This window comes from Lepus europaeus, chromosome 2 (assembly GCF_033115175.1).
Source record: "Lepus europaeus isolate LE1 chromosome 2, mLepTim1.pri, whole genome shotgun sequence".
NCBI lineage: Eukaryota > Metazoa > Chordata > Mammalia > Lagomorpha > Leporidae > Lepus > Lepus europaeus.
In genome coordinates this window covers 107,630,987-107,643,078 of record NC_084828.1, presented here as the reverse complement: position 1 = coordinate 107,643,078, position 12,092 = coordinate 107,630,987, and the positions used below count along the sequence as shown (strand labels likewise).

The 12,092-nt window shown below is 42.4% G+C and overlaps 1 protein-coding gene across 5 annotated transcripts in view; it reads left to right on the top strand.

The window, feature by feature from the left end:
- The first annotated feature begins 8,207 nt into the window (after nucleotides 1-8,207).
- Nucleotides 8,208-12,092, top strand: part of ECT2 (epithelial cell transforming 2) — a 70,805-nt gene continuing 66,920 nt past the window's right edge. For 2 of the 5 annotated variants that reach the window (XM_062211700.1, XM_062211717.1), the window contains exons 1-3: nucleotides 8,208-8,344; nucleotides 10,211-10,315; nucleotides 11,698-11,849. In XM_062211700.1, coding sequence (XP_062067684.1) covers nucleotides 11,720-11,849 — 130 coding nt within the window. In that variant the 5' untranslated portion in view covers nucleotides 8,208-8,344; nucleotides 10,211-10,315; nucleotides 11,698-11,719. The remainder of the gene's footprint in view (nucleotides 8,345-10,210; nucleotides 10,316-11,697; nucleotides 11,850-12,092) is intronic. The other 3 variants (XM_062211727.1, XM_062211736.1, XM_062211709.1) reach the window with 2 other exon arrangements.

Here is a 12,092-nt window from a genome sequence, read left to right as displayed (position 1 = left end):
GAGTGGACAGTGAGAGAGAGAGACAGAGAGAAAGGTCTTCCTTTGCCGTTGGTTCACCCTCCAATGGCTGCCGCAGCCAGCGCACTGTGGCCGGCGCACTGCACTGATCTGAAGGCAGGAGCCAGGTGCTTTTCCTGGTCTACCCTGGGGTGCAGGGCCCAAGCACTTGGGCCATCCTCCACTGCACTCCTGGGCCATAGCAGAGAGCCGGCCTGGAAGAGGGGCAACTGGGACAGAATCTGGCGCCCCGACCGGGACTAGAACCTGGTGTGCTGGCGCCGCTAGGCGGAGGATTAGCCTGTTGAGCCACAGCACCGGCCCAACATACCCATTTGTACACAAAAGTAGTAGCTTTTAGCAACCAAGTTAATAAGCAGGAAAAAAAAGTTGGGAAACTAGTTCAATGAGCTTAGTGGCCTATTTTGCTATCATAAAATTCTGACACCATGGTCCCAACCCCTCATCTCCGAAACAGCTAGTGTTGTCATAAACATAATTATAAGCATATACTACTTTTCAGATTCAAGTTCCCAAACAATTGATAAAGCAGCAATAACAAGTAGAAAAGGAATATTCATGGATGCTGATTCACCAATCAAAAATATTTACTGAGACACTTAACCTCTGACACAAGTAATAAGATGTGATATAAGTCAAAATACTGAAAAATCCTCTTATTTTCCCTCTTTCCCATAGGTATTTATTGAGTGCACATGTGCTAAGTGTTAGGGTATAAAGATGAGAAGAATATAGTTCTGCTCTTTACCCCTTAAGTATCTCATATTTAACAGAAGAGACAGCTTTGTTATCTAATGTTTACAATATAAAGTGACAAGAACCACACTGAGTTATAAATAGTACTGTGCTTGCACACAACAGGAGCAGTTAACTCTCCACAAGTTGATCAAGGGAGGCTTCAGTGCAGTAATTTTTTAAGAATTTATTTATTTGAGGGATAGAAGGAAAGAAAAACAGAGACAGAGATATTTCCCATATGCTGGTTCACTCATCAATATCTAGGACTGTGCAGGGCCTAAACTGGGAACTCTATCCTTATTTTTTCTATGTGAGTGGCAGGAACCCAGCTACTAGAGCTATCACTGTTGCTTAGGGTTCACATCAGCAGGAAGCAGGAATCAGGAGCTGGAGCCAGGATAAAACCCAGGTACTCCAAAGTGGGACTGTGGGCATCTTAACCTGCATTCTAAATGCTAAGCCAAATGGCTGCCACTGAGGTGACAACTGAGTGGGGTCTTGAATAATGAACAGGAATTTCCATGTAGAGAAATGGAGTCAGGGAAGGAGAAGAAGGGCCTGCAGATGTAGATTTATTAAGTGCCTGGTATGTTTGCAGACTGATGAGAATTTCAGTATGGCTAAACACAGGGTGTATCTTTGGGATGGGAGTCATATTGGGAAGAATTGTCTGCACAATATTAAGGAATTATGACCTTGTAATAAAGAAACCTTTTATATTTGGTTTGGTTTTGCTTTTAATCAAGGAGGAACATAGTCACATTTATTTTTCTAAGAGAAAATAATTCTGTGAATCATGACTGGGAGTAGAGTGAGATTAGCTGCATAAAGACCAACTAGAATGCTACTGTCATAGTTGGGGTGACAGAAAATGAAGGCCTAAATTCAAGCAGCTTAGAAGGGGAAGAATCAAATTCTAAAATTTTTTTTGGATAAAACTGGGAGAATGTTGTTGGTGGGTGGTTGTACAGGAAGACTGGAGCAAGGAAACAGGATGAATCAGAGAGATTCAACTTGGGAGTCTCAGTGATGAGGGAGTCTACCAATTAACGGAGAAATATAAGAACAAGAAGAGAAAGGGGTAGAGAATTGGGAGAAAACAAGGAATTCCCTTTCTGACAGGTAGGGTTTGATATGATGGTGGGTCACAGGAGTACAGACATGGTAAAGAGCTGGTTTTATACACTGGGTTTCGATAGTCTCTGACAACTCAGTTTTGGAATCATTAGTGGTTAACTTAAATCCATGGGAATGAATGAATTCACCCAGGGAAACCAGTGTTGCCTGACAACAATACTTTGAAGAACAATGATATTCAAACAAAATAAACTGAGAAGGAAAAGTCAGAGAGGTAGAAAGAGAAGGAAGACATTGAAAGTGGAGGTCTCAAGTAATTGAAGTAAATTATCATGGGTAAGGAAGAAAGGGATGCCATCATCAGGAAGAACTGAGGGCTAAACATCTTGAGTAGTGGGTGAAAGGTAGTAAGAAATGAGAAGGTGGCCAGCGCTTTGGGATAGCAGGTAAAGCCGCCACCTGCAGTGCTGGCATTCCATATGGGTGCCGGTTTGAGTTCCGGCTGCTCCACTTCCAATCCAGCTCTCTGCTATGGCCTGGGAAAGCAATGGAAGATGGCCCAAGTACTTGGGCCTCTGCACTTGTGTAGAAGACCTGAAAGAGGCTCCTGGCTCCTGGCTTTGGATTGGCACAGCTCCAGCTGTTGTGGCCAATTGGGAAGTAAACCAGTGGATGGAGGACCTTTCTCTCTCTGTCTCTCCTTCAATCTGTGTAGCTCTGACTTTCAAATAAATATTTTTTTTTTTTTGACAGGCAGAGTGGACAGTGAGAGAGAGAGACAGAGAGAAAGGTCTTCCTTTTTGCCGCTGGTTCACCCTCCAATGGCCGCCGCGGCTGGCGCGCTGCAGCCGGCACGCTGCGGCCGGCACACCGCGCTGATCCGATGGCAGGAGCCAGGTGCTTCTCCTGGTCTACCCTGGGGTGCAGGGCCCAAGCACTTGGGCCATCCTCCACTGCACTCCCTGGCCACAGCAGAGAGCTGGCCTCGAAGAGGGGCAACCGGGACAGAATCGGCGCCCCAACCGGGACTAGAACCCGGCGTGCCGGCGCTGCAAGGCGGAGGATTAGCTTGTTGAGCCGCGGCGCCGGCCTCAAATAAATATTAAAAAAAAAAAAAAAAAAAAAAGAAATGAGAATTTTAATGAGAATTTTGTGATTGGAATGGGAAGTTTGAAGCTAATATTTCAGAGCTAAAGCAATACTGAGTGTAAAGCATTTAGGATATGTCCACCAGAATGGGTTGTTGAACTGAGGGTTTGTGATTTGAAGAATACAGGGAGCTGTTTAGCTAATTCATCAATAAGGGATCTAACTTAGGTTGAAAGCAAGTTGAGGAAGGGTGGAAGATCGGGTATTAAAGTCTTTTGAATTTAAGAAATTGCTCTACTTTCTATGGCACTGATATTTTTTCAGGCATTCAAATGAATGTAATAATTTTTCATTATTAAATTTTAACATTTTATTACTTCCTCATTCTCTATATTTCATGATGTACAAAATCCTACAAATTTCCCCATTTATTTTTCCAACCTACCTTCTTATTTCAAACTATTATTTTATACCTGTTTCAATTCAACACCATATTAACTGGTCTTTCTTCTTTTTATTGTTCCATTTCAAGTGAAATTCTGTTGCCAGATTGGCACTATTAAGAAATAACCCAGGGGGCTGGCGCCATGGCACAGTGGGTTACAGCCCTGGCCTGAAGTGCTGGCATCCCATATGGCTGCTGGTTCTAGTCCTGGCTGCTCCTCTTCTGATCCAGCTCTCTGCTATGGCCTGGGAAAGCAGTAGAAGATGGCCCGAGTCCTTGGGCTCTTGCACCTGTGTGGGAGACCAGAAGAAGCTCCTGGCTCCTGGCTTCAGATTGGCACAGCTCTAGCCATTGCAGCCATCTGGGGAGTGAACCACCGGATGGAAGACCTCTCTCTCTGTCTCTACCTCTCTCTGTTACTCTTTCAAATAAAATAAATCTTTAAAAAAATGGCTTGGGCCCCTGCACCTGCATGGGAGACCAGGAAGAAGCACCTAGCTCCTGGCTTCAGATTGGTGCAGCGCTGGCCATGGCGGCCATTTGGAGAGTGAACCAATGGAAGGAAGACTTTTCTCTCTCTCTCTGTCAAAAAAAAAAAAAAAAAAACAAAAAAACAAAAACAAAAAAAAAACCTTAAAAAAAAATTGTTCCAAACTATGGAATAATTCCATTAAAAAAAACAAAAAACAAACAAACAAAAAAAAACCCAGTCCCTATAACATCCTTGCTTCAAGGTTTTTAATTGATTTTCAGTGCTTTCATTCTTTAAATTATTTATTTATTTATTTGACAGAGTTAGTGAAAGAGAAGCACAGAGAGAAACGGTTTTCCTTTCGTTGGTTCACCCCCCCCAAATGGCTGCCACAGCCGCAGCTAAGCCAATCTGAAGGCAGGAGCCAGGTGCTTCCTCCTTGTCTCCAACATGAGTGCAGGCGCCCAAGCACTTGGGCCATCTTCCACTGCCTTCCTGGGTCACAGCAGAGAGCTGGACTGGAAGAGGAGCAACCGGGACTAGAACCCGGTGCCCATATGGGATGCCGGTGCCACAGGCAGAGGATTAACCAAGTGAGCCTAAATTCTTTATTATGACACTGGAGCCCCACCCTCAGCTCCTTCTCATCCAGGCGTGTTCAGTTTTCTACTTTTCCTTCCATGTGGTATTGAAACATTTACTGTTTCATATATATCTGAATCCTGAGTTCTTATAAGGACCTACCTGCAAGTGACACCATTTAGCATATTTAAAAATTATTCTAAAATTATTATTAAATTAATATTTTGAGGGACCTCGTCATTTATTTAGATAAGAATTCTAAATACTGGCTCAAACAAAGCAGAGGACATGGTAAGGTTTAACATTTATTTAGAGAGTGACCAGATATATAGGAACCTAAAGGGCATTATTTTAAGGGAGGGGGGTCCAGAAAGGTGAACTTCAATACCAGGCAGAGAGCAGATCAGGGCCTACATTAGAGAGTTCACAGGCCAGAGCAGCACAGAGAAAACCATGTGAGTAGCAATGACTGCAAAATAGTGCCGAACAGGGCGGGCCTGGGCACTCCCATGCCTTTTATTCTGCTTCCAAAAGGGTAGTAGTTATGTAGACTGATTGGCAGTTTAGTGGATACAGATGAGATCAGGTAGGGCTGGGGGGGGGGGGGCATTGTTTCCAGCTCATGAATCTATTCATTTAATCCTATCTGCCTGCCAATATCACAAGTAAACAAGCTAGTATAGATTTATTTCAAAAATAAATATTTAAGGTTAATTTGCTGTTCAAGACTTTTGTGAAGCACTATAGCACTGGAAACCATTTATGAATCACTGTTATTTTTATTGTCATTTTGCATGCATTCACATTTCAAGAAAATCTATTTGTAGAGCATGTTTTCACTCCAAAAATAGCTCTTCCACTTAAAGACAAGTGCTATGAGGACCAGGTTCACATCTCATGTCACAGCTATAGTCTCACTACTAGCTTAGTGCTTCACTGGCTGCTTAATAGCTGCTGAATGAATTACTTTTGTTAAGTTTACCTCCAACCTCCCAATCATCCTGGATATACTTGGATCTAGCTCTTTTATTTTACTAATATTTGGTACCCACATGTGAAGACTACTTTATTTACTAAAGATCAATGTACCACATTTGTCTTTTGCCATGCTGGATTTATAAAAACTGCAATGACTGGCCTCAGAATCAGCCATTAAGGCATGCGGATCCAGCTGAAAAGTCCATGACAGTATTTCAGGCATGGAAGCCAAGACACTCTGGCAAAAAAAAAAAAAAAAAAAAAAAAAAAAAAAAGACCTAAATGAAAGATCTCTGCGAGTGAGATCCCAGTGGAAAGAATAGGTCATCAAAGAAGGAAGTACCTTTCTCTGAAGGGAGGAGAGAACTTCCACTTTGACTACGACCTTGTCCAAATATGATCAGAGTTGGTGAACTCAAAAGGCTTCCATAGCCTTGGAAACTCATGACAAGAGCCTAGGGTGATTATTGATGCCATAAACAAGAGTGTCAATTTGTTAAGTTAACAACAGGAGTCACTGTGCACTAAATCCTCATGTAGGATCTCTGTCCTTAATGTGCTGTACATTGTGATTTAATGCTATAACTAGTACTCAAACAGTATTTTTCACTTTGTGTTTCTATGTGGGTGCAAACTGTTGAAATCTTTACTTAATATATGCTAAACTGATCTTCTGTATATAAAGAGAATTGAAAATGAATCTGGATGTGAATGGAAGGGGAGAGGGAGTGGGAAAGGGGAGGGTTGTGGGTGGGAGGGAAGTTATTGTGGGGGGAAGCCATTGTAATCCATAAGCTGTACATTGGAAATTTATATTCATTAAATAAAAGTTAAAAAAAAATTGCAATGACTAGAGATTAGGGATCATGTTTTATTTTGCAAGGCATCTGCCTTCTGCTATGTGCACATTGTGGGTAAGTAATCACTGTATGCTATGATTATCTGAAACATTTCTCTCTACATTGTTTCCTTCGAGCCTGTAGACAGATCTATACCGAACTTTACACTCAGCTATTATTTCTGGGTACTAATGCAGATTATAAAATTTACTAGGTGATCTTGGGTAAATTATTTAATCCTCTCCTATGGTTTTTATTCATTGTAGAATGGCGATAAATGATGCCTACTCACAAGCTCTTTTAAGCATTAATAAGGTACCTGCTTAGTAAACTATTACTGTATGTTCATTTTCTTTACTCTCTTCTATTGTTAATTATTTGTTTACTTGTTAATCTCCCTCATCAGATTGTGGAGTACTGAGAGGAAGGCATCTACCTTTATGCTTTACTCATCTTTGTACCTCCAGCGAGCAAAACGGCTGCTTATTACACTTAATACATACTTGCCTGGGAAACGATGACCTGAGAAAACCACGTTTGTATTGCCTATTTACATGCAAGTCAAACTGATATATATTCCTTAAAAAGGATTAAGCATAGCTTTTGTTAGGCCAGCGTAAAATTCATATGGTGCTACCATACACAGCCAATCATTAGATTTGAGTGGGCAGCCTGTTTAACAGGGAGCAGTACACAGAACAGCTTTCTTCAGTAGCTTAATATATTTTCAGTGATGAGAATTTTTGGAATGCTGGACACACCCTAGTTTGAGTGGGTAGGCACATTCCAAAGTGAAATTTCAATTACTGTTTTTCTTGTATTCTATGCTAACAGTTTTTTCAGAATTATAAGGTAGGGCAGATTAAATATTAATAAGCAAGAAAACCAGTAATAATCACATTGCCTCATTCATTTTATGGGTTGCACTACAAACTAAGGCATTCTAATGTTGCCTGACAAAATCAGAGGGAGGAAAACCCGGTAGATTTTCACAACCTGTCTGAGCTATTCTTAAGTGTTCCATTCCAAAGTACAAGTTTTTCTCCTCTGATTGGATTTCGGATTCTGGCAATGAATTCCCCTTTCTTCTTTTACTTAAATCAGCAATCAGATGAGAATCACTCGGAGGAGGCGTGTTTTTCTCGAGATTGTGTGATATGGCATCACACTCAGAAAAGGAACAAAATAAACTGCTTTCATCTTAGCAGTACTAATCACCGGAGAAACCTGAATTTTGGCTAGACTTTATACAGTACAAATGTTCCCACAGTGGGGGTGGGGTGCAGCGAGGAAGCAAGGCACGGCGGCTTCAGGAGCTTCTAGAATCTCGTTGCACATTTTAAATCTGCTCAAACCCAAGCTTGCTTTTCTTAAAAGCTCCAGGAACAGTAAGAAGTTGTTTTAATTCCCCCCTATCCTGCCTAGACCAGAGTTCAGTTTCGCATACAACAAGGTTTAAGCAGGAGGCTGCTTGCTGATTTTAAGTTTTCCAGGTTCTGTCCTGGGCCCTGCCACACGCCAACACAACTGCCGAGGTCAAAATCGCTTACTCCATTCCTCAAGCAGAAAGCACACCGGCAGCTCCCAGGGACCAGAAGGAAAAGTTCATCTGGGCGGCACTGATTTAAAGGATTTGATGGAGTTTTTTCCAAAACCAAGTTGGGGACAGGGGTACGGACAACCTACTCAAACTTTCCTCAGGAAATCGGATGTTTACCGAGTAAACAAGCAGTAGCCACAGAAACACCTGCTACTCCCGGAGAGACTTCAGACGCCACCACCGCCACCTCCTGGCGACATCCGGGCACTTCTCTACAAACTCCTGACGTCCGGGCGTCCGAGCCGTTGGGTTTATTTGAAACACACGTACAACCAATCAATCGGCGCTCGCAGGGAGGTGGGCGGAGAGCAGCGACCAATCGCCGTTCCCCTGCAGGCTCCGGCCAATGGGAAGGAGGTTGACATCACGCGCCAATCGGCATGGCTCTTAGAGAGAGCGGCTCGCTTTTTGAATTGGCTGTGGCTGCCGGCGGCGAGGAATGGCGGTATCGGTGTGAGGGGTCTGCGTGTGAAGAGGTGGAATTGCCAGGGCGTTTGTGGAGCGTGGTGAGGACCTGTGGGGAGGTCTGGGGAAGGGGAAGCGGGCGGGCATCTCCGGAGCTGTGGCCTGCCTTGCCAGCGGGCTCCATCCCCGCCCCGGTGACCGCGGATTCCGGAGCGCCCTGCCCTGGCTTCCCGGCTCCGGTTCAGCGGGGCTGCGGCGGGTGGGAGAGCCTGGAGTCCCGAGATTGCTGGGCATCTTCCCGGCTCTCGCGGTCGGATCTCCTTTCCGGAAGAGCGTTTGTGGGCGACGGCGGGGAGCTGGAAGGGATTTTGGTGAGCCATGCAGACCTCTGCGGCTGGGGCCTGGCAGCTGCAGCCGCGGGCGCCTTATCTCCCAGAATTTAGTGATTTCACGCTAGGATTCTTCCTTGGCTTGCTTATGCAGGAAATTGAGATTTTTGCAAGGGAAAGCCGGGCAAGCCCTCTCCTTCCCTTCCTAGCCCCAGGTGTCTGTGTGGCAGAGGGGTTAAAAGCGCAGCCTCTGGAAGCAGTCGGGCTTTAGTCCTGGCTTTAGCATTTACTGTGACTTAGGGGGCGTTGCTTCCCCTCTCTGTTTCTAGGTTTCTCTACCTAGAAAATAGTAGTGCCTACCTCTCAGGATCGCTGCCAAGATTAAATAAGTGCAAGTAGAAGGTTTAGGGCAGTGTCTAACACCAGCTGACATACTGAGTATCGGATTTTGGTCTTTCACCCTGGAAGATGATTTTCTAAAAAAAAAAAAAAAAAAGTCTAAACTGGTCATTAGTTTAAAAATAAACTTGAGAGGAAAAGGGTGCATATGTTATAGCTCATGTAGTCAGAGGCTCTTTATCTGTTCTTGGATGAGAAGTAAGCTGTATGGGTTTATAAGTGCGGATCCCATTGTGTTTATTTTTTAAGCTCTGCAATACATGAGTATGAGAAAAAGTGATTAATGTATTTGTAATTGGACTGTATGTATCATCTTACCATGTAGCTCTTTTTTCTCTGTAAGTTTAAACCGTTTTAGCAATAAATGGATCATACATAGTAAGAAACAATTTTAATTATTACTCACTTATTTTGATGGTTTTTTAAAGTGGTATTTTAAAATATTTTTAAAATCTCTAATTAGCACATGACTGACACATATTTATGGGGTACAGAGTACTATTTCATTACAAGTATACAGTATGTAATGGTCACATCAGGGCCAGTGGTATACTTATCACCCCAAACATTTATCATCTCCTTGTACTGGGAATGGTCAAAATCCTCTCTACTATGTTGAACTATACAATTAATTGTTGTCAACCATAGTTACCCTGTGTTAATGCTGTAGAGCATTACAAGTTATTCCTGCTATGCAACTGCAATAAATCACATTTTTTATTTATTAAAATTTCCCTCCTTCTATCCTTAAAGCAGCTTAGTTTTTCTCTTGACTTTTTAAAAATAAATTGTTATGCATACATTGAATGAAAACGTACTTAGAGCCTCTTCTGTTTTATTGGAGATGATTAAGTATAGGAGACTTACAAGAATAATGAGGGCTGAGGAGATTTGTCATTAATTGTAAGTACTGTAAATGACAACTTTTGGAGCAGTTCTTTGGGATAGCCTTGGATTAATGATTGATGACATGGATGGTAAGACAATAAGAAATATCTATGTTGTGAATATTAAATAAAAATCAATAACAATTTGCCACTCATTTTAAGATATTGTCTCTTCACTTTTTACCACAAGTGAACTTAAGTTGTACTTCCATATCTGCATTACCCATGTAGAAACTGAGGCTTAACTCACCAAGTGTAGAGCTGAGACAGGAGCAGAATTACCTGACTTTGAGGTATACTGCCTGGTATCATCATCCAGAAGTGATGCTGATGTCTTACCATTTTTCCACAGTGTACAGTTTACACTAGTTGCTAAGAATCTGGAGGAAGAAATTTGTATTCTTTATTATTCTGAAGAAGGAAGAAAGGGTAAAGTAGATCGCATATGTACTTTCAGGTAAAGGTGGGGCTTCCTCTTTCTATTTGATATTTTAGAAATGTACTTCAAGATAATCGACTTACATAAAAATGCAAGTTTGAACTGGTGAAATCCTATCAACCTTTTTCTTTATGCCCTACTTGCCCAACTTTTCAACCTTTTAAGTCCTAGAAATCTTGAAAAAAAGGATTTTTCACAGTCCAGTTATATTGGCAAAAGCCCATGCATAATTGTCTTAACAAATCTTTAGAGCAGAGATGTTTCTAAAACCATATAAAGTATGGGTAAGGAAGCAGAAATAAGGGAGGAGTTCGATTATGCCTGGGAGGTTCAGAGAGCCACAGAAGACCAGTTAAGAGTGGTGGATTAGGGGTTGGAAGACATGCTTGGTGGAGAGCTGAGCACTATGAAATGCAAGTATTTGCAAAGTAGCTGGGATTCAAGTTTGACAAATGCTGAGAAATTCATTGTTGGCAGCAATGTATATTTTGTGTACACTGAGGGAGTTACAGGTGATGAATCTGAGTAGGTAGGCTGGGACTTTATTGTCAATTTGATGGTGAATTTATATAGGGAGGGGTACCCATGGAAGTTGTTAAGCAAAGTGATATGATCATGTTTTTTTGTGATCCATACCTATGAAAACTCTCTGAAAAGTTATTTCTGAAGAAGCTGATGATAAAGTTGGGGCTGTTAGATTAGACCAAGTGGCTGTTTGTGGCATTAGGCATAGAGAGAAGGGAGCAGATCATAGAGATATTTGTGATGGGATTGATAGGAATTTTGGGGTTGGAGAATGAGGTTGAGGAGAGAGGACAGATCCCAAGTTTTCTGCTGGAATTATTGGTGGTGGTAGGATGTTTTGGTGGTATTACAAATTAATAGCAAGAGAAATAGGTTGTGGAAGGCAGAGGTGTAGAGGAGGGAGGTCAAATAGTATTATAATTACCTTTTTGTCTGTTTATTATGTCAGGTTTTTAAGATTTATTTTATTTATTTGAAAGAGTTAGAGAGGTCGAGCCAGAGAGATAGAGAGGTCTTCCATATGCTGGTTCACTCCCCAGATGGCCGCATTGGCCAGAGGTGAGCTGATAAAAAGCCAGGAGTCAGGAGCTTCCGGGTCTCCCACGTGGGTGCAGGGGCCAAGGACTTGGGCCATCACCCACTGCTTTCCCAGGCCATAGCAGAGAGCTGGATCGGAAGTGGAATAGCCGGGACTCGAACCAGGTGCCCTTATGGGATGCTGGCACTGCAGGCTGGGGCTTTAACCTGCTGCGCCACAGCGCCAGTCCCAATAGTATTTTTATAAGTCTAGATATAAAAGTAAAGCTTCTAATGCTTGTTTTTGCCCAACAATTATTTGTTGCATGTATTTTTAAAAAGAAATGTTCTGTTTTCAGCCACCGTAGTGCCGTACAAACAATGGCTGACAATAGTCTACTCACATCCACTACTGGGAGGACTAGCTTGGTGGACTCTTCCATTTTTGATTCTAAAGTTGCTGAAACTTCGAAGGAAAACTTATTTGTTGGATCTACTTCATATGTTGAAGGTAAACCTCTTTAACTCCCTTTTTTTTTTTAAAATTTATTTATTTATTTATTTGAAAGTCAGAGTTAACAGAGAGAGGAGGAGAGGCAGAGGCAGAGAGGGAGAGGAAGAGGGAGGGGGAGAGAGGTTTTCCATCCTCTGGTTTACTCCCCAGTTGGCTGCAACGGCTGGAGCTGCGCTGATTCGAAGCCAGGATCCAGGAGCTTCCAGGTCTCCCAAGCAGATGCAGGGGCCCAAGGATTTG